General features: G+C 55.3%; 7 protein-coding genes and 1 non-coding gene across 8 annotated transcripts; 2 read left to right on the forward strand and 6 right to left on the reverse strand.

The window, feature by feature from the left end:
- Positions 1-2,650: 2,650 nt before the first annotated feature.
- On the forward strand, positions 2,651-3,805 carry GLRG_06425 (uncharacterized protein; the record flags this gene model as incomplete). Its single annotated transcript, XM_008097110.1, has 1 exon — positions 2,651-3,805. The coding sequence occupies one exon, from the start codon at positions 2,651-2,653 to the stop codon at positions 3,803-3,805; it is 1,155 nt and encodes a 384-aa protein (XP_008095301.1).
- A 416-nt stretch (positions 3,806-4,221) lies between these two features.
- Positions 4,222-5,247, reverse strand: GLRG_06426 (zinc-binding dehydrogenase; the record flags this gene model as incomplete). Its single annotated transcript, XM_008097111.1, has 1 exon — positions 4,222-5,247. One exon carries the CDS (start codon positions 5,245-5,247, stop codon positions 4,222-4,224), a length of 1,026 nt encoding a protein of 341 aa, XP_008095302.1.
- Positions 5,248-6,768: 1,521 nt separating this feature from the next.
- On the reverse strand, positions 6,769-8,100 carry GLRG_06427 (uncharacterized protein; the record flags this gene model as incomplete). The annotated part of the gene is made up of 3 exons (XM_008097112.1): positions 6,769-7,382; positions 7,453-7,799; positions 7,889-8,100. The coding sequence occupies 3 exons, from the start codon at positions 8,098-8,100 to the stop codon at positions 6,769-6,771; spliced, it is 1,173 nt and encodes a 390-aa protein (XP_008095303.1).
- A 1,099-nt stretch (positions 8,101-9,199) lies between these two features.
- Positions 9,200-11,465, reverse strand: GLRG_06428 (high-affinity nicotinic acid transporter; the record flags this gene model as incomplete). The annotated part of the gene is made up of 10 exons (XM_008097113.1): positions 9,200-9,226; positions 9,338-9,420; positions 9,594-9,744; positions 9,796-9,822; positions 9,896-9,944; positions 10,133-10,284; positions 10,341-10,600; positions 10,782-10,837; positions 11,017-11,138; positions 11,190-11,465. The coding sequence occupies 10 exons, from the start codon at positions 11,463-11,465 to the stop codon at positions 9,200-9,202; spliced, it is 1,203 nt and encodes a 400-aa protein (XP_008095304.1).
- Positions 11,466-12,063: 598 nt separating this feature from the next.
- Positions 12,064-12,151, reverse strand: GLRG_13165. Its single transcript has one exon. It is a non-coding gene; the product is annotated as a tRNA-Gly (tRNA).
- A 637-nt stretch (positions 12,152-12,788) lies between these two features.
- On the forward strand, positions 12,789-14,102 carry GLRG_06429 (2OG-Fe(II) oxygenase superfamily protein; the record flags this gene model as incomplete). Its single annotated transcript, XM_008097114.1, has 4 exons — positions 12,789-12,950; positions 13,032-13,199; positions 13,266-13,409; positions 13,467-14,102. 4 exons carry the CDS (start codon positions 12,789-12,791, stop codon positions 14,100-14,102), a joined length of 1,110 nt encoding a protein of 369 aa, XP_008095305.1.
- Positions 14,103-15,134: 1,032 nt separating this feature from the next.
- On the reverse strand, positions 15,135-16,534 carry GLRG_06430 (uncharacterized protein; the record flags this gene model as incomplete). Its single annotated transcript, XM_008097115.1, has 4 exons — positions 15,135-15,283; positions 15,365-15,932; positions 15,988-16,238; positions 16,306-16,534. 4 exons carry the CDS (start codon positions 16,532-16,534, stop codon positions 15,135-15,137), a joined length of 1,197 nt encoding a protein of 398 aa, XP_008095306.1.
- A 1,804-nt stretch (positions 16,535-18,338) lies between these two features.
- On the reverse strand, positions 18,339-21,033 carry GLRG_06431 (kelch domain-containing protein; the record flags this gene model as incomplete). The annotated part of the gene is made up of 4 exons (XM_008097116.1): positions 18,339-19,391; positions 19,449-20,272; positions 20,335-20,412; positions 20,463-21,033. 4 exons carry the CDS (start codon positions 21,031-21,033, stop codon positions 18,339-18,341), a joined length of 2,526 nt encoding a protein of 841 aa, XP_008095307.1.
- Positions 21,034-21,290: the final 257 nt, after the last annotated feature.

Raw genomic sequence — 21,290 nt, forward strand, 5'->3', positions numbered from 1 at the left:
ACGTCGTTGCGGTCGTGGCTGACGAGACGAGACGAGACGAGACAAGTTGAGGTTTGGTGGAGGAGGAGGATTGTTGGTGGGAGAAGAAGAAGGTGTGTGGATGGTGGATGGGGTTGGAATGTTTGTGCAAAGACGGACACGGATGCAAATGCAGGTAGGTAGGCAGGTAGGTAGGTAGGCAGGCAGCAAAAGGGAACTGGGGAAAAGTTGAAAGGGAGGTTTTTTTTTTTTGTTCCTTTTTTGCTCAGGTACCCAGTCCAACCCAGTCCAGCTGTTGGCTGGTCAGGTACCTGGTCACCCAAGTAAGGTGGGCAGGTACATGTACAAGAGCAAGCACCCTGCTAGAAACCCAAGTACCTACTCTGGTTCCTAGGTAGGTAGGCACACACACACACACGCACTGAGTGGGCACGGTCGCTGGCTGTATGTAAACTACCTTCACCCAAGGTACGGATACGTGGAGTGTAGTACACGTAAGGGACAAGCAAGCATCAGTCTGGTTTGGTTCTGGTTGGTGACTGTTAGTTGGAGGGCTGGAGGCTGTGGGCTTGCGGCAGCGTGGCAGAAGCATAAGCGCAGTGGCAGCAGTCAATTGGGTCGCAAAGGGTCAAGGTCCGTGAGTGTGTGGAGAGAGGGAAGCATAGCAATGCATGTCGCAGCAGCAGCAGCAGCAGCAACAGCGAAATCGCGAGGATGTGGTGGTTTTTTTTTTCTGGGGGTTTGTCCTTTTTTTTTTCTCTCCTGGTTTTTTTTTTTCTTTATCTCTGTTTTGTTCTGTTTTTGCGTTGTTTGCAATCCTACACACCGCTTTCTCTGACCTCGAATTTCCCCGTCGAATTAGACTTGGTCTTGACTACGTAGGGATGTCAGCGTCTTGTGTATCCGTACGTGTAAGTAAATGTGATGTGATGGATGTGAGGGCGAGGGACATGACGTGAGGTACGGATACTCAGCAATGAAAGAGCTGCCAGGCAGGCGAGCCAAGGTCAGACGGTACGTACTCAAGCATTTCTTGCACTGGGACAAGTACGGATACTGTACCTTGGTATTGGTTGGTCTCCTGTCGTCTTTTTTTTTTTGCTTTTCCCCTTCTCTCTCTTTCCTTTCCTGTGGCTGCCTCGCATCGTGCAGCGGACTGCCATCCGCTGGGTGGTCAGGTCCAGTCAGAGGTCCAGTCAGGCTAAGGTTTCTGGGGCCCGAGCAACCCGCCTGCAGCGAATGACAGCCCCTTTCGTCCGCATTGAGACTAGCGTCGCCAGCTCTCAGCGGGCTCATGCAGATCCACTGCCTCAATCGTCGGGCTGAGGATGTAAAGATACATCATTTCGCCACTTTCTAAAGCTAGAAGCAAAGTATCCCCAAGTATCTAAGCGAGCTTCGTTGTGCATGAGGTTCGTCTGGCAAAGACTACTACCTAGTACCGTCCGTAGCACTACCCAAGACCGGTTCTCAAGAACCAAGAACCTCTATCCTCTGCCCGGTACCTGACTTGGGGTCCCTCCCCTCCCTACCTATCCGGAGCCTGTCCTTTTTCACTTTGCGGAGATGGATGAGGTAAGGAAGCGAGGTCATTATACGCTACTCCGTACTTAGGTAGCACAATGTCGAGATGAAGAATGTTGCAAGTTGCGTGTAGCGCAGCGCCCTGCTTTGCCCGTTTTTCCATAAAACTACTGCCGATTCTACTGAGCGCCTGAATGCCATTGTTCGACCCCGACTGTAACCCTGTGTTTACTTATTTTGGCAAGCTGCATCCTAGGCTGAGCCGCCCTGTGCGTCAGAAACCACCTCCAGTCCAGTCCCTGTACTGACTGAGGGCAGAGCAGTCAGCCGTCTTGCCTGTCGTAAAATCATCTACCTACCTAAATAGTAACCATGTAATAGTATCCGTAGTCTGCATCGTACCATGTAGCCGTGCGCTGTTGCGAGGGATCGCGCCATCGGCTTGCTTCTCTCCTCGGCTGCGTCTTGGATTTCTCGACGGAGCTCCCCTGGTCGTCATGTGTCGTATGTGCTAGGGCCGAGCTGGCTTGCAGGGTATGCTCAAGCTGGTCACGAGGCTGTATTCGTCACCCAAAACCGACCCTTGCCCGTTAAGGTCGTCAGTACATGGGGAGGTCTGATGTTGCACCGGCTGAACACAGCAGGAAACCGTCATTTCGCCCTGATGGAATCGTTCAATACGCGCCTTCATGAATGTACTTTGTACCTACCCAGAGCCAGCTCCATTCGGCAGTGGAAAATACAATCTCCTTTCCGGATCCCGGCAGGACCCGGAAATAATAGCCCCCGCATTCCAGAGATACGTACCCATCATCAGCATTAGTGTACTATGTACTCCGTAGAAGCCTGAAGTGTCAGATGTCAGGGGATTACTCCGCACTCTCAAGGTCACATGACCATCAGTGGCATGACAAGTCCGGGCTTGATGGGCAACATCACTTCATGGCACGATGATGATGCGTAGGAAAGCAGCACACCACAACACCACCGCATACTAGTTGGCGAGATAGTTACAACCCCCCTTCCATCCTCCGACACCTCTGGCAAGCACACACACTCCGGGTCGTGGACATCAGCCCGAGATAGCCAAAGGCCATCAGTGCTGCTGTTCTTCTTCGATATCTCGAACCCCACCCACATTCCCACCATGTTCACCACCAAGCCTCTGAGCTCGATCAAGAATGTCATTCCCTCGATCCACCAACCCTTGCCTCTTTCCTCAAAAGATTCAAAGAAGCTCCTCGACGTCTTGAAGACATCCTTCCGTCACAATCTCGACAAAGAGCATGGTTACGCTCCCGAAAATGCCGACTCCTCCGCCTCCAAACACTCTTCCACCTCTCACAACGCACATCACCGCCCGACTGACCGCCATCTGCGCGCAATCCTCTCCAACCCCTTGTTCAAGAACGCCATCCAGCCCAGCAATGTGTCCTTCACAACCCCACGAGACCCAATGGACGTCTTCGACGAGGCCGTGTCACGGGGCATGATGACAAGAAACGCGGCAACCGGTTGTCTGCGCACCAAGCGCCAGCAGATTCTCCAGTCGAGCGCCATTCCGGCTCATGACGCTATGAAGGCATCCGCAGCCGGCTTGCGGGTGGTTCAGTGGCTCAGGTCGTCCGGCATGGAACGGACACTCGACTTCCTCAAATATCCGCACTTCGTCCATGAGCTCGTGCCATTCATGGTGGCAGAAGGGTTGGACGAGGTAGCATGGGCTTGGGCAGACCGATTGATTCAGAGCGAAGGCCCGGCAGAGGACAACAGCAAGATCGTGGGGAGCCTGGTCGCTGCCATGGTAGCGGCCAAGTCGGACGTGGTGGACAAGAACCTCGACACGGCCTTTTCGGCGATGCTCAGAGCGGATGCAACATGGAAGTCGTCTCCTCGGCAATCTAAGATCCTGCTGCGTCCTTGGCAAGTGCTGTCCTGGAGGTCGACCGTCGACGCATGGAAAAGGCCTCTGCCGTCAGCTGCGCTCTTTGAGTTATATTTCGAGACTGCCAATCGCATCGCGCGGCCGTTGCGACTTGATCGCGCACACTTGGAGCTTCACCATCCCACCAAACCCAACCATGAAAGCGCCTTGAAATTCCTACAAAGCGATCGCCTGCCCATCTCAGAGTCCAACACCGGTCCGGTCCCAAGAGTCATATATATGGGCATGGATGCCGTCAGCCACCTAACGAGACTTGGTCGGACCGACGAGGCCGATGATCTCCTTAACCTGCTCCAATCTAGATTCTCGGAAGAGATTCGGCAGAGGTTCCATTCTCGTGGCATCGCGCTCATGTGAACGGCCTTGCTACGCTGACATGGGAAAGCGACCCTTCACCCGTCATGCTGCGATGCACAATGGCCTCGATTCGATGTACACGCCTTCCCAGTTTGCCATGGACATTAAGAGATACCCGCAAATGCACACTTGATTTCAAACTAGGTCTCGGAGCAGTGTCTTTTGATATTGAAATGATGGCGCGCTCACTGCGTGCCCAAGGTGTGACTCACCTCGCTTTTTGCCTGCAGCTTTCATGTGTCTTTTTGATCTGCTAGCATTACATGACACCTGGATACGCTCCCCCTTTCAGTACAAACGTGGGGAAGAAACAATCACAGGACAGGCAGCCAGGCCAGGAGTGACGGGGGAGATTCGGAGGCAAACGTCACTAGCGTTGGAGAAAATTCGCCCTCGCGACCCAGCCAAAACAGTCATCAGGCCTTCTTCGCGACACGCACCAGAATCTTGCCTGTGGAGGACCCCTCCTTGAGCTTCTCGTACGCCTTGACAACGTCCTCAAACTCAAAGGTCGAGTCGACGACGGTCCGGACCTTGCCCTCGGCCATCCACGCGGCCATCTGCGCCAGGTCGTCGTGCGAGTTCTTGGTGACGAAGGGCTCGAACTTGTTCTTCGCGCCGCCGAGGAAGCCCGGCAGGAGCAGGCTGGGCACGAGGGTGAGGGGGAAGTTGCCGCCGACGTGCTTGTAGCGGCCGCCGGGCAGGAGGAGGTCGTCGGCCGCCTTGTACAGGTTCCGCGGCGCGTTGCCGATGTTGTCGACGATGAGGGCGAAGACGCGGCCGCGCGCGCGCAGGGCGGCGACGACGTCGGCGGTGCGGTAGTCGATGACGTCGTCGGCGCCGAGAGAGCGGCACAGGTCGACCTTTGCCGTGGAGCACGTGACGGTGACGCGGCAGCCGACGGCCTTTGCGATCTGGATGCCATAGGTGCCGCAGCCGCCGGTGCTGCCGTTGATGAAGACCTCGTCGCCGGCCTTGGCGTAGGGCACGATGGTCTGGTAGGCCGTGAGGCCGGCCGTGCCGACGCCGCTGGCCTTCTCGAGGTCGGCGTCCGCGGCGCCGGGGAGAGCGGCGACGCCTTCGCGGCCGGCAATGATGTACTCGCTCAGGGTGCCCTGCGCGGTAGCGAAGTCGATGCGGCCGAAGACGGCGTCACCGGGCTTGACGTCGGCGATGGCGGAGCCGACGGCGATGGCGTGGCCGGAGTAGTCCAGACCGGGCGTCCAGGGGAAGGTCATTGAGGCCCTGGCGACGAGTCCGAGCTCCAAGAACTTGTAGTCGACCGGGTTGATGCCGGCGGCGACGACGCGGACGAGCACCTGGTCCGGCTTGAGGGCGGAGGCGGCGGGCGCGGGGCCGGTGGCGAGGGTAAGGCCCTTGATTAAGGCGCCCGGGCCGGGCACCTGCCAGCGGCGCATTTCGGCGGGGGGTTCCTGGGCCATGGTGGCGGTCGGCGCTTGTGGGATATAGTCGGTGAGGGATGGATCCACGAGTGAGTTTTCCGCTGAGATGTGGTGAGCGTTTGTGAGCGTGAGTGAGTGTTTGCGCGCGCGCGCGGGTGTTTGTGTGTGTGTGTGTGATGTTTATGGATGTGGATGATGCTGAAATGACGAGACCTACGGGGGGGCCGGGATATAAGGCTGGCCCGTTTGTCAATGGCGTGCACCGAAGTGTGGGGTGTGCGAGACACTGGCGGACTGGACCGAGGTCGTCTTGATCACGTGCCGATACCGAGAATCAAAACAAAAGTGTTCGGCTTCGCTGTAGTAGTAGTAGACCCGTTCAAGGGACTCGATGCCTGATGAAGATGTTCAATGATGTTTTCCATGGCATCAACAACCTGCGACATGATCAACGTAGCCCTGGTGTTTGTTTCGCTTGGCCACACGCCTTCGCATCGCCTTGCCTCTTGCACGCCCCCTGAGTCGTGTGCGATGGCTACAGGGAAATGCCTTCTTGGGGGAGCCGGTATCTTTGCTGTGTGATGTTGATTCGTGGTCGTGAACCCCACCGTCGTATGTCCTATGTATCGTCGGCCTAAGCATATTAGCGTACCACTTCAAGAATAACTAGATGAACGGAAATCGATTGAGTGTTCGTGCGTTGAATCCGATGGCATCTGCAAGGTAGAGGACTTGGCGGGCTCGATCAAATACCAGACACCAGTAATGTCAGGTAGTCTTCTGCTGGGTTCAGCGAATAGCCTTTTATGTTTTGTAGGCTTGTAGCAGAGTGTTCCTATGAATCGCCGTCTCAGCGACACCTCCCAAAGGTTATTAGCGAATGGAAACTATCCGCCTTGAACGAATGGCCCTGAAACGGTCTCCCGGATGACAACGGGGGGCTCTTATTGTAAAAGGCTCAAAGTCTGAGATGAGAATTGGATAGATCCAAGACGAAAGTCATATACAGGTCATACACTATTACCCGTTCGCCGAAAGATTCACGTAAAAACTCTTGAGACACACTGTTTGAGTATCAACAACGGAGTATTGGCCCTCGCTTCCGTCATGACAACTATCCGAGCTACGCTGCTGGATTCGCGGCTTGGTACTGTAGTGGAGGAAAGAGCGGAATCACCGTTGGTCATATGCGCACACATCAAAGCACCTATAGGCTGGCCCTTTGGGCTTATGGCCTCGTATCGGGTGTGTGTGTGTGTGTAGAGCTTCTGCCGGCGACGACTTTCACTTCGGCCTGCCACAATGTTTTCAGGCCGTGGTTGAAGTGAAGTCAGACTCGGTGGTTACTCTGCGTTATCGGGTATCCTATAACGAATCAAGAGATTGCTCACGTCAGAGGTGCCGCGCATCGGGTTTGTTAGGTATTGTGATATTACATATGTAATACCGGATGAACTTGCTTATGGGGGGTTTAAAGCGACTACATCCATCTATACGCTCGTCCTTTTGGTTCTCCAAAATACCCTCCTGTGGCAGACATTAAAAAGCTCAAATGCTAGCTCAAACGGCTTCCGTCTTTCCCTGCACGGCCACTCTTTCCAGATCGCTGTCAGTCTCGTCCGGGTTGCCAACCTCGTCCCCGCCGCCCTGGTTCCAATCGCCGAACACGGCGAGAAGCGTGAAGGGGATCGTGACGGCCCACAGCGAGAAGCCCAGGACCATCTGGTTCTTGTTCGGCCAGTGCGTCGCGCCCACGGCGTACGCGACCGTGCTCCCGACCGACTCCCACGACCGCAGGATCCCCGTCGTGCGCGCGACGTCGCCGTCCCCCTGCGCGCCCTTGATCTCGGCCATTAGCCAGTAGATGTACGTCTGCAGCGCCTCGTAGAAGAGCTTGAAGACCATGTACACCGCGAACGCCGAGTTGAAGAACGGGCCGTCGCCGATGTCCAGGGACGGCGGGTCCGCCATGGCGGAGAGGCGGGTCTCGACGACGGCGACCCACGTCCAGGCGGCGGTGACGCAGGCGAGGACGGCGACGTAGACGGCCCTGGACTTGGCGGGACGCCCGAACCGCTTCATGTCCAGGACCGCGCCGGTGGCTACGTTTGCGAACGCGCCGACGACTGCTGTCAGGAACGATGCCAGGGCTCTGGATCGGACGGTGAAATATGCTGTGCGCCTTGTCAGTAACGGGTGCATAAACCACATTCTTTTTTTCTTCCTTTTCTTTATGTCACGCACTTGTGAGGTAGTTTCCCTGATACGTTGTGCCAAACTGCCCGGCCAGGAAGACGGGGATGAGAAGCAACATGTACTTGTTCCTCATCTGCTTCCAGATCGCGCGTGCTTCGATGCCGAAACTGGTCTTTTTCATGTACGGGATCTTCGTCCCGTCAGCTCTGACGACCTTCTGGGGCTGTGACAGCAGCAAGGCGCACGGCGCTCCAAGCGACGAGATGGCGACGAGGCCCAAATAGGTCGTGGAGGCGACCTTGCCCTTTTGCGACGTCTTGATGTTCAATGCCAGCGAGATGGCGCCGCCCACGAGGGGACCCATCTGCCTAATGCCCATCCAGATCCCCACGTATCTGGAGCCAGAATCAGCAAATTTTCGTCCCTACAGCCGTAGCATGGTGGGGGCAAAACTCGCCGGCCTCTTTTGTCCGCCTCCGGGTACCCGACGGCGATGGCGGCTTCACTCGCCCACAGGAGCGACGCTCCGATACCGCAGAACCCGGCGCCGAGCAGCAGGAACCACTCGTTCCCGTAGCGGTTGTTGCAGTACAGCCCGGCCGCGTACGGCGTGTAGAAGGCCGCCCCGATGAACAGGGTCCATTTCGCCGTGATCTTGTTCGTGACGCCCCCGGCGATGCAGCAGCCCACGGACATGAGCCCATAGGTCAGGGCGTTTGCGGCATTGTTCAGGAACGGCTGTGTAAACGCGTCAGCCCCGTAACGTGATTCGCATGGCCACCCGCTTGTGGGAGGGGGGGAAGGGGGGCCGGGTTTTTGTTTTCTACCTTTGCGTTCCCTCCGGCCCCGAGGTTATTCAGCGCGGTCCAGATGCCGGGCTCGCAAAAGGCCACGAGCCCGACGACTATGATCTGAAAGAGGCATGACCGGTATATCTGCCCTAGGCGAGGGACGGCCATTTCAAATGCGCTTTCGACGAGGTTAGGACGCGAAAGAAGTCTGGTATACAACTATGCATCCAAGGAAGCGGTTTACGGCAGTCATCGGAGTTTTATCACCTTGAACCAGCACCGAAAAGCCTACATGAGCACGCAAGGACCCACCCGGAAGACGATATTTCAGGATCTGCATTGTTGTCGCGGTACAGCACAAAGATAAGAAGAAGAAGCACGCCATCGTCAGAGTGGGCACTACTTAACCCGTAACAGAAACATCGAATTGTGGTACTCTGGGGCGATATGTAGGATTAGAGGTGGACACAGACAAGCTCAGTCAGGCATTAGTCGGTAAGCCTAGGTGTTCTACACGTAGATATCAGGCCGGAAGCTGTAATAGAGTCTATCAGCAGTTTTCAAAGATGACCTTTCTATCTATACATCGGGAAATGATAATATTCCATATCGCAATAATACTGTAAAGAGAGAACAAACCAAACATGTGCTTGCCCCAATACATCGTTCCTTAAGAAAGACATTCCCTCAGAAAGCTTGCTCTTCCTAGCAGTCTGCACCGTGAATGCCTCCAAGGTCGCGACCGCTCCAGAGTTTTAGGAGCGGCATGTTCTTTTTCGTTTCCTTGGAAATCCAGTTCCGTACCTCAAGCGCTACAAGCGAGTCCACATCATGACGACACATCAGCCGCGAGGCATCGACCTCAGAAGGAGGAATGTGGAGAATCCCGGCTGCTTTCTTAAGCAGAGCGCCTTTGGCAATGCTTGGGGCCCCAGACGGATCCTTTTGAACACTAGCTGCCGCCATACCAGACGACAGCGAGACGAATAAGCCGTCATTGGCGCCTAGTGCTCAGCTGGACTGGCTGAGTGCTAGTGAAAGCCTATATTAGTAGTTGGCTTTAAAACCAGCATTCTTACTCAGATTTCTTTTCTTTTCCATTCACGGTTTCTGAATCATACTTCCAGCCACTTTCCTCTTACTTGCTTGAACACTTTCGTAAAGAGCTTGCGTGAGCCAACGCACTTAAGACTACCTTTGGCTCCACCGAACAGCAATATCTTGGCTGTAGTAGGTTAACACGAGCCGCGCAAGCTCCAGCAAAGTTTGTAGCTTGGATAAGTCCTAACAACTCCGTACGGCGTCCTTCTCGATGGGTTATGAACCCCCGTCAAGTCTTGACTTGCTGTGCTTCTGCTTCTGTGGAAACTCTAGTTTCTGTGTCTGACCCTCCCGCACCGCTCGTCTGAAGGTTGTCATCACGATCCTGCCGAGCAACAAAAATCCAAGCGATGGAGATGGCCAGGAGGGTGCCGCACAGCAATCCAATAGAGCAAGAGTAGCTCACACGGTACGTCGGTCCGAACTTTGGTTGATATATTTGGGGGCCCTACACTTCATCAGCGGATATGAAAGGCATGGCGGGAAGGTAATGACATACTACAATTCCCATGAGTTGGCATGAGGCCTAGAAATTGATTCTGGTCAGGCTTTCCTCTTCGTCTATCATTGCTTGTCAGATGGAACATTCGGTTTCTTACATTGGTGATGCCAATGGCGAGGCCAGCGCTTGTTGTTCCCTTGGCAGCTCTAATACGCTCTGCGATGTCAGCACGTTAGCTGGTGTCGCTTCCTCCCATCAATGCTGGCATGCATCTCTCACCCGGCCAAATGATGGCAAAGAAACTTTGGGATGCGGCGGTCGCAATCATGACAAAGATGTATCTCAGGAAAAGTCAGCCGCTCGCCTCTGTTATAATCAGATCCGGTAAGCATACTTCGCAACCGAGTTCTTCACCGCAATAAGCAGCACGTAACAGACAATCTGGGCAGCCTCCAGGCCCAAACCAGCAACCCACGGGCTCAGTCGCCGAGTATGGACGAGGAATGCGAGTGACAGAAGAATAACGAAGACGAGGGTGAAAGGAGGCTACTGGAGGTTAGCGATCATCCTCGGGTGACCATTGGGTGGTTTGAACTGTGCACCATTGTCATCACTTGAGAGATTGCTGTGTTGGAGATGCCCAGCTCATAGATGACTGTCGGCAAAACGAAGGAAATGCCCCAACCGCCAATGCCGTGTGTTATCCAGATCATCAGAAATGGGATGAACGTGGGGTTGCGGAAAAGCTCCTTAACTTGCTGAAAGTTGACAGTCTTGGCATTCATTGTCGGTGCTTGCTCTGGGAGATCAGCTATGATGATCTCTCTTTCGGGTTCTGTGAGAAATTTGACAGTCCCAGGGTCTAGTGTGTCATCAGCTTCAAATGAATCATAATCATGACCGCCGTGACAGCGTCGAGACTAACAGTTTGGCAGGAAGAAGAATGTGTATATTCCGCACAAGATTGCAGGAATGCCTTCCAGAATGAACAGCTTTGTAAACAAGTCAGCCGGGCCTGCAAGCAAACTGAAAGAGTGACTAACCCATCTCCAGCCAGCGAGGCCCCCGACGCCATTCATAAATGAAATAGCATATGCTGCTATGGATTAGCGAACGTTATTTCAATGGTTTATGTTACACCCACCGAGCAGGCCGCTGATCGTGCCAGAAAACATTCCACAAGCGTAGAAGAAGCCCTGTACCTCTCAGCAACGGCATCGTTCGTGTCTATTCTGCAATATGCTTACGATTCTTAGGGGCAGCTGATGGGTTGGGTACCAGAAGCTGAGATGGTACAGAACACCCGGGTAGAAGCCTGCTTCAGCGAGCCCGAGGAAGAACCGGCAGGCAAGAATGCCAGCATAACTCTGGGTTGCGCCTTGGCACATGGAGATGATTCCCTTGACGACTGGTCAGTAGCAACGCCATATATGGCCAGTAGTTCCACATACCCAGGTGATCATAATCCTACTCATCCAAACGGAGGGAGAGAATCTCTTCAGGGCAAGCGTGGCGAGCGGCTCAAAGAACATGTAAGGGTAATAAAAGATGCTTAACGCCCAGGCCCATTGCGAGCTAGACAGATTCCCGAGCTGTTTCCGGATGCCGGTGCCTTGTTCAAGGTTGATGATGGCCGCATTGGTGATGTTGCTAACATGGATGCGCATAATAAGGTATACAAAGGAGTACCACAAAAGCAACCGTTTATCGACCTTGCGATGGGCCATCTTCAGCAGCGGCTTTTCTTCGTCCGGCAGGGACGGCCCGCGCGGCGGCGCTGTCTGAAGGCCCATGACGGACTTCTTAAGTGATATCAAGGATGATAAGTTGTAGGCTCAATGCTCTGAGATGTTAATGCACTTGTGCTCAGGGCTGCACCGGGAATGAGAATATCAACTGAGATGAAGTAGTTGTTGAAGGAGGAAATCTCCAAGATGAGTGAGCCCCATGATTGTATTGCCGTGCATCTCAGCCCCAAAGATCTCTAAATGCCGATTACGCAGGTTCAAGGCCGAGATGGCGCTGCAAGAAGCACGCCTTATTGCGGGGCCATGTGCACAGCAATGCCAATGCAAGTCGAACGATGGATGTGAACTGACGGCATTGGATTGTCCTTGGCGTGCCAAAATATTACCGTTAATATCTTTGGGTATATCTCTGTTTTGGTGCCTTTCAAACGGGAGATAGCTGGCGTTTTTGGATATATCCCAACTAGTAAACATATTGAAATATGTTTTCCAAAAAAGAAAGAAAAAGAGGTATGAACGGACGGAAAAGAAGAAGACATAATAAAGACAAGTAAAAAGTGAAATAAACGCTCGCATAGGCATCTGTCGAGACTCGAACTCGAGTCCCCAGCTATCATTTACGTGGAAATGGAAGGCTGGGATGATAACCCCTACACTACAGATGCGTTATTTCATTGGGAATCGAGGATTCCGAGTGGGAAGATGATGTGGGTCGATACCAAAGTTGCTCATGTACGACTGACTGGTCGTCACGATCTCGATAACAGCGACACTGCGATTATTGAGATGTCAACATGATTGATGGAAGACCTCATTTTAATTATAGTCTGCCTCGATTAATAATTTGCTACGGAATCGATGTGTACTGCAAGTACTGCCCAAAGAGTCTGGCACCTCGTCGTTACCAGCAACGACGATGGGAGCTCTGCGTCGTGTGGAACTCGATCCGAGATCGCAGGATTCGCAAACCCCCAGCGGAGATAAATGAAACATGCTGTTTCCGATATGCGATGAGCGTCAGCGGAGGAAATTGCAAAGTGGGACGTTGGAGGCGCCGGCCAACCACGGCCATAGGGTCATGTTCCTCATCCTGTCGGTAGATGGCGTGCTCGAAATCCGGCCATCGATCTCCGTATGGCAGAATAGTACCCGGCGCGGGGGAGATGATGGGGGACAAGGTAGTGAAATCAGACGGAGGGAGTATTTATGAGAGGCAACTCGGACTTTGTCGATGTCATTCCAAGGGCCGACTGAGCATCACTTCCGTGTACCCCCAAACTATCACAAGGCGCCAAACATATCATGCCGTCGGCCATTTCTCAAGAAACAGCCCCGTTGCCAAAATGGAAACGACCGGCAAAGACCAAATACGAGCTTCCGTGGGCAGATATTGCCGTGATTGACATTGGCAAATTCGACCAGCCGGGCGGGAAGAAGCAGTTGGCCGAAGACCTCCGCCAAGCTGTAAACCAACTTCCCATTTCCCCCTCTTTTTTTCTTTCCTTGTTTACATCGGAAATGCCTCGGAGCTGATGAGAATCCCAGGTCCACGAAACGGGCTTCTTCAGTCTCATAAACACCGGCTTCACGCCGGAGGAAGTGCAGCGACAGTATGACATCGGGCAAGGGTTCTTCGGCCTCAAGACGGAGGACAAGGCAAGGCCAGGTAACACTTGTGACTTTGCCAAAGGCAATTACTTTGGGTACAGACCGGTAGGATTAACTGCAGCCATGTCGCATCTTACTATGTTGTTAGTCTCATGCTGACAACACACCAAGGCGCATGAAAAGAAGATGCAGGGCACCGACGTGCTCAACAACGTGGAGTCCGTGAACATTGCCAAGTTCATCGCGCATTACCAGAACGAGCCTTTTCACCCGTTCTTTGAGCCTTTCCGCAAGGAAATTGAGGACTTCTCGAGAGTAAGTTTCCGACCGCATTGAATTGCCCTCCTCTGATATTCACGCGGTCTCCATCAGCGCTCACTCGAGCTGGCGAGCAAAGTCTTCACCCTGTTCTCAATCATCCTCGAGCTCCCCGAGGACTACTTCTCCTCCCGTCACGCCTACGAGTCCCCCAGCGAGGACCACCTCCGCTACATGGGCTACCACCCGCGGCCGCTGGCCGACGACCTCAAGGTCGCAAACACCTGGTCGCGGGCCCACACCGACTTCGGCTCCCTGACGCTGCTCTGGAGCCAGGACGTCGCCGGCCTGCAGATCAAGACGGCGGCGGGCGACTGGCGCTACGTGCCGCCCGTCGACGACGGCATCGTCTGCAACGTCGGCGACACGCTCGACTTCTGGTCCGCCGGCTACCTCAAGTCCACCACGCACCGCGTCGTGCGGCCGCCCGAGGACCAGGCCCACCTGTTCCGCCAGGGCCTGTTCTACTTCGTGCGGCCCGGCGACGACGTCGACATCAAGCCGGCGCCGTCTCCGCTGCTGAAGAGGCTCGGGCTCGTGCGCGAAGACGCCGAGGACGCAGAGCCGGTGCGGGGGCTGCAGTACGTGAGGGAGCGCGTGAGGAACTACCACGACCACAACGACTACGCAGACATGAAGGGCAAGAAATTCAAAGTCGGCAACTTGGAGATTGAGGACGAGGCGGCCTGAGCGAAGAGGATAGCTACGTACGTTTGAAGACACAATGGACCTGTACAGTTGAGCACTAGCCTCGTGCCACTGCCCCGCTCCCGTTGAGGGATCCGATTGACCGGGTTACTCGATCTCCGAAGTCTCGTCATGCCATATTCGATTAAGCGACGGCTGGCCTCACGCCCCCATTCGGCTCGCCATACGGTATTCTAAAGCCTGAGTTCAGGGTTGGTTACTAAGGTGGTATCTCCGAATAGCTCACTACACAAGGGCAACCAGACTGGACGGGCATTTTATAAAGGGAGTCTTTAAGGGGACCGGCCCAACACCATTGTGCACATCCGATAAACGTGAATAGTCTTCTCACTCGTAAAGAATAAAGTTGAGTGCACACACGCATAATAAGAACACCGAACAGAGTAATGACAGCTGCGGGAGGCGTTAATCAGCTCGTCATGACTTTCCCTGTCTCCGGCGTCACACTTGTTATAAGACTCACCCCGGTATCACCCCTACCTAGGAGAATTGTCTAGCTCGGTGTATCTTGCGGTAGCATATCTAATGCGATCTCATACTTTACCTCAACTACATCAGACCACGTGGGTACGTCACACCATAAAATCAGCCTCGCACTTATAGTGGAGACTTCTTCTACCGGATCCAGATGATATCTTATATGCGCGCCTGTCGTGTTAAGGACTTTGGTCGGTTAACGCAACCTAAGTAGCTGGGCCATACCGAATACCCCCGTAGTTCTCGGACACGACTCGCCTACACTGTCCTAAGCTAAGACGCTTGGACAGAATAGGGCATAATTCTTCCTGTAGGTATAACACAATTTATGATGTACGGGCACGGACTTCTAAAAAAGAAAGGGGGGGGGGGGGGGGGGGGGGGGGGGGGGGGGATGAGTAACAAAAGAAAAACAAAAAAACGAAACTTTCTTTTTGAAAGAAAAAGGGAAACACTTTTTCACATTGACCATCTCCAATGTGAGGCGCTAAACTAAGCAAACTTTTATGTATCCCAGAAACCCAACATCATTAGGAACTACTGGTCGTACTCTCCAGCGTAAAGAATGTCGCCGGGCTGGCCGTTGGCGACCTCCCAGATGGAGCGCTCGCTCAACTCCGCCCCTCTCTTCAGAGACCCGACGTCCACGCCAGTCTCCTTGGCCTGGTCTTCCTTTGCAAGTCTCACTAAGAAAGGGGAAAAAAAGTCAGCCAATGTTTATCCAAGGCGGATTATTAGAGATGGTGGCAAAGACACCGTGGACTTACCATGCAGGAAGACGGCGGCGCGCTTGCCGGTGTACAGCGCATGCGGCACGTTGGTGCTGTTGTCCGAGTTGGCGTCGCCGATGGCGTAGATGCCCGGCACGTTGGTCAAGAGGCCCTTGGATACGTCGGCCGACAGGCGGCCGCCCAGGAGCTGGACGCCGGCGTCGGCGCCGACGGTGCTGCGCTGCTCGTCGGGGTAGCTGACGAAGAAGGCGGCGCGCTGGACGGGCTCGCCGCCCTCGACGAAGTTGACCGAGAAGAGGTCGTTCTCGGGCGCCGTCGGCAGCGAGGGGTCGTGAGCGGGCTCGCCGCCGTCCCGGAGGCGGGTGATGTTGGCGATGGTGCGGTTCTCGATCTTGACGTTGTGCAGGTCGAGGTACTCCTGGAACTTGGGGTTCTTGGCCTCCGTGCTGTTGCGGGCCTCGGGCGTGTCGGTGCCGTTGGCGAAGGCGATGATGTCCGTGTTGAGCGTCAAGATCTCGCGGACGAGGGACGGGAGGTCGTTGAAGGTGGCGGACAGGAGGCCGAGAGGCTGGTCGGCGTGCTCGTGGCCGTCGCACCAGGGGCACTGCGGTTGTTTAGTAAAGCGAAAGGAGTAAGACCATCGACCCGCGAGAACATACCCAGAAGATGCCCTTGCCCCAGTTCTCCCAGAGGCCAGGGGTGTCGGGGAGATCGTCCTTCAGGCCGGTGGCGAGGACGACCTTGCGAGTACGGACGTCCACGGTCGAGCCATTGGCGTAGATGGCCGATACGACAAAGTTCTCTGCGTCGCTACCCGAGATCTGGACGACGGTGCCGTTGGTCATGGTGACGGTGTCATAGTAAGAGATCTGCTGGCGGGCCGAGAATCGGTACCATGCCGGGGTGACGCCTGAGGAAGTGTTAGAACACCCTTTTCTCGCAGAGAACCTAAGCCGTCGGGCTGCGATCCAACATACCATCGAAACCGATCACGTCGTGGACGTGTCTCGTAGGCGCATTGCGGTACTCGCCAGAGTCGATGAGCAGGGTGTTGCGGCGTACGCGGCCGAGGGCACTGGCGGCACTGAGACCAGAGGGGCCACCTCCGACGATAACGGCGTCGTACACCAGTATATCGTTGATCGGCACGGCGACGGCCAAGCTTGATACTGCGGAGAGCACAAGGGAGCCGAGAGAGAACTTCATGGCGGGCTAACGACCACAAGGAGGGACTCGGGTATAAATGAGAGACCGGAGTATAAACGAGAGACCGGAGTATAAACGAGCGACCTGAGTATAAACGAAAGACAGGCTGGTGATGTCGAACTGGGCTGTTGGACTACAGATCTCGACCACGGGAGGGAGGTTCCCCGCGCGTGTTTATACCCATCGTCATCTCAACAAGTTCGTCCGCAATACGTGCCACAGCAGCTGTATGGCGCAATGTTGCGAGACATCTGAAATGAGCCTTCCGGCAATGTCGATCTTCGCAAGAGTACAGCGGCATGCCCGCTGGACTGTGGGGATGCCGGCCCGCGATTCTAGCCACAAGTAAACTACCGGTATGTGCTCGACCGGGCCCAGTCGGGGGACTTGAACGGTCGTGCCAATAGACAGCCGCCAAGCTCGCCGAATGTGACATCAAGAGCAGCTCCGTGCTTGGAGACAGGGGGCTGCGGCCCATCGAACCCACCAGGGGGTGCCCTGCTGCATCTTCTTTAAGATGTTCATCCCTACGGCCCATCGGTATTACCGGTGCTACTTTCTCTGGCATCTGTGGACAGCGCAGTACTACCGAGGCTGACTCAGGATCCCGGGGATGGTCAATGGCGTGCTTCTTGATATTGCAGCACTCTCAAAGGGATACGGGTGGCCTCGAGGATGGCAGTGTAAACAGACTTGTCGCTTTTCAGATGGGGGCCTACGAGTCAAGAGCCGAGAAAGCATGTCAACTTTGCCAAGAATTGCCTCTCTCTCTCTTTCTCTTCCACTCTCCTTCTCTGTCATCAGCCCAGCTTAGCCAAAAGGCATGTGGACGGACTTGGGCGGTCTGACATTCGAGACTTTGAGAACGTTTTCTTGGCCACGCTGGATTATTCGCCAAAAATAGCATTAGCACTCAAATCAGAGTTTAGGACAGGAGATTAACACGTCTCTGTGTAGTAATCGATCTGCGCAAACGTCTCTCTCTCCCCCCCCCGGGCCCCGCAGAATCGTCGCTGGGAGGACCTTTGTAAGGGTTGGTCTGGAATTCGGCGCAAACCTTGATCGTCCGATACATCCCGACACACGGCGAATAAACAAGCGTTGAATGACCAGATACCACGTAGAATGGGTTGGAACCGAGTCCAATTTGCGCTGTCTTCATGTTGACATCATGGGGATATGTGAGCGGAACTCTGTGATTCGGTCAGCAGGTAAGTATTCCTCGATTTGGGGTTATTATTCAATTATCACAAGCTAGCGTCACCGGCCCGTCCTTCTGCCATACCTAAATGGGCACGTTGATCGGCAAGCACTCGACAATAATGCCATCCTTAGTGATATCCTCGGACCTTCGTGTCTCACCCGTCACTGTTCACGGGTACCTCGCGGAACCGTCCTTGGTTTCGTCTCGATTCCATGTGTGTCCCTCTTTCCTTCCATTGACTTTTGGCAAATCGTTTGTGGCGTCCACGTCACGTTACTGTCGCGCCGCATTTGCATGCCGTGTATAATAGTAACGTTCCGCGCGCAAGATACAATTAGCCAAATGAGGAAGACGAAGAGATTATCACCCAATAGTGCAAGACAGCTCAAGGGAGGCAGGCATATGGCGGTCAGAATGTACTTGTCCGAAAAGAAGAAAGAAATTCGCTCAAATTCCAACCCGTGTACATGATAAGAAGGGTATCTAGCGATTGCGGGTACTCCCATCAAGCGTGTATATATAGGAAGTCGTGTTCTCGTGCACTCATGTTCCGTCTCCCAGATTCCCTCCCACCCCGGACTCTCGTAGGCATATTGCCATCTATTCGGTGCTGTTGACAACCCTCAGAGCACGTCTGGGGCCCATGACGACCGAGAAGAAACTCGGCTCCTGTCCGTCGAGCAGCTGCTCCGTGCTCGAGATGCTGTCGTTGTCGGTGTTGGCGTGCCTGCTCGAGCTGGTCCGCGGGTCGTTCCCGGTCCCGCTCGGGCCGCTCTTGAACGTCCTCGCATCCTCGCTCTTCCTATTCAGCCCGCTCCCGCTACCGCCTGAGCCGGAACCCGGCGTGGGATCGTCCGTCATCCACTTGGGCTCCACGCCGGTGCCGACCCACGAGAACGACTCCTCGCTGACAACACTGTTGTCGCGGTTGTGCCTGCGACTGCTCTTCTCGCCCCGGCTGGGGAAGAAGCCGGCGGCCCCGAAGTGCATGGAGCTGGCGCCCGAGTAGCGGTTGACCTGGGACAGGTGCTGCTTGTAGGCGGCGACCTGACGCCGGTACAGCCATGCGCAGAAACCTAGATATAGCGCAAGGGCTCCGAGGATGCCGGCGATGACGCCCGCCGCGATGAGGCCGGGGTTGGTGCCTCTGCTGTCTCCTGAACTCTCGCCAGGGGCAGAAGTGCTGGTCGGACCAAAAGAGGTGATTGTGGCGGTCGAGCCGCCCTGCGTGATTGTGAAAACCGGAGGCTTGCCTGTTGCGAACGGACCGCCGGTGGCAGGGCCGGCGGCCGGGGTCGTCGCGGTGGCCCCGCCCTCGGAGTTGCCGCCGATGACGCTCTGGACCTTGCCGGGGACCTTGTAACCGTACGATCCGGCCGCAACGGAGTTTCCGGGTTCAAGATCCGCTGGATGGCCTCCAGCCTCAAACCCGCTTCTCCACTCGAGGTTGCTCGCGTCAAATACGTAGACACCCGGGGATTCGCATTGAGAGTCTTCGCCGAGGTACCCGCCCGCGACAATGATCTGGCCGTCGCGCATGGTACACGTGTGCCCGGCTCGGGGGGTGGGAACTCCCTCGCCTGCGTCCACCTTGATCCAGGTAAACGCGGGGATGGAAAGGATATACATGTCGTTATACTGGGTTTGGTTTCTCTGCGCCAAGTATCAGCAGCGTCGACGAAGGCCCTATTCAAATGACACAACACTCACATAAGGTTGGAGGTTCTGGCCTCCAAAGAAATAGATCTGGAAGCTTGAAGCGTCCGGGGCGCTAGCGACTGCGGCGCATGGGTTAACGCGCACAGTTGGCCTGTCGCCGGTGGTCCGTTGGTGGTACCACTCCGACGTGGCAATGTCGTAGACGTCGAGGGTCCCAAGATCGTCTACGAATGTCTTGTCCGATCCTCCGGCCATGCCAATCAGGACGCCTCTGACGCCCCAGCCGGGGACGAAAACCAGCACGCCGTCCGCCCTTTCGGGGAAGGCGTCGGTCTCCTGCAGCCCGCCCTCCGTGATGTTCCGGAAGACGCCGCCGTCGGCGGCCCCGGCACCGCGCAGCGAGTCGACCCCGGTGTTCATGAAGCCGGGGTGGGTGAACTCCAGAAGACTCTTCAGATATACCCTGGGGGTTTGGACCGACCAGCCCTCGGTTGTGAGCCAGTCGAGGTGGCCGCCGAAATACCAACTCAGGCCAAGCTCAGGCACTGACAAGCCCGCGCCTTCTGCAGAGCGCTGGACAGGCGTGTTGGCCGCGGTCGAGTAGTTACCGGCCGAGGTGCGAGGGTCTCTGAATTCGAGCCAGGATTGGTCCTTGATGGAGTATCGCCAGATTGACATCGGAGCCACCGTGGCGTAGACGCCTTCCTCGCCATCGTTATCGGCAAACTGTCCTCCATAGAGGTAGAGGTTATCGTAATCTCGCCACAAGAAACCGTTGGCCACTGCAGGGGGTCCGTTGGGTATCGTTAATCCTCTTAGGGAAGGGGACTTCGTATCCCACGATTTCGTCAGGTCGAGGGTAAGAAAGTCGTTGTCTGCGTATAACGCGTCAGATTGTCTCGCTTCACCTCTTCTCCAGGGGTTCCGGCACGCTTACTCCACGTGTTGATGGTCTGTGATGCCCCGGTTTTAGACTGACCACCGTACATGTACAGAGTTCCGTTCAAGAGAGCCGCTGTCCGGTGTTAGTCGGGTTAATAATCCGGCCAAAAGCACAACACGAACCTTGCTGAGCCCATCTCATGCAGACGTTTGTCGGTGTTGTATCTCTCGGGCGTATGACGCCCGCGTCCGCCCCAGTCCCAATTTTCTGACGACCGTTGTTATAACTAAAGGCCGGGAGGATGACAGCGATGAGCAATGCGATCATGCCGAGCCGCTGTAGGCTCGAGACGGTGGGAGGTGGCGCACTTGAAGCCGCCTTGATCCGTGGCCGCCGATAACCCTGCGACAACTTGGTGTACCACGGGTGCTTCGCAAACTGACTCGAGTTCCCACGACGAGATTCGGACTCGCCGGGGTCCTCGCGCTGTTCGGTTCCGGAATGTCTGCTCTCTCCATCGTTGTCGTCGTCATCGCCGTCGCCGTCATCGTCGGCATCATTCAAGGCGTCGCCGTGCTTGAGCGCCAACCCTGATACTTGTCCAAACTCCCTTTCCATTGACATGGTTTCCTTCCGCTCGCGAGAATGTTGAAAATGTTGGGTGGCGGAGGAGGCGCAATCATCGCTAAAGTTGTCGTCAAGCCCAAGCTCTTTGAACACCGATTTCCTGCCTTTTTTTATGTTGCTCGTCATTGAGAACGGTTGTGATCGGAGACCGGACCCCTCCCTTAGACGGTCGGATGTGTTTTGCGTATAAAATCTTGGCCTAGCATGCGAATCGCTGTGTGAGCGATGGTCGAGAGGGGGGCGCGAGAGATTAACAAAGGACATCGTGAAAGCGCGGCTACAGCGGCCAAAGATACGAGATAGCCTGCGATGGGGAGCCTCTGACGTGCAGACGACGATTGGACGACTTGTGGCACACTATGATGTCGCCACATGCAGATGGG

This window comes from Colletotrichum graminicola, assembly GCF_000149035.1.
Source record: "Colletotrichum graminicola M1.001 genomic scaffold supercont1.24, whole genome shotgun sequence".
NCBI lineage: Eukaryota > Fungi > Ascomycota > Sordariomycetes > Glomerellales > Glomerellaceae > Colletotrichum > Colletotrichum graminicola.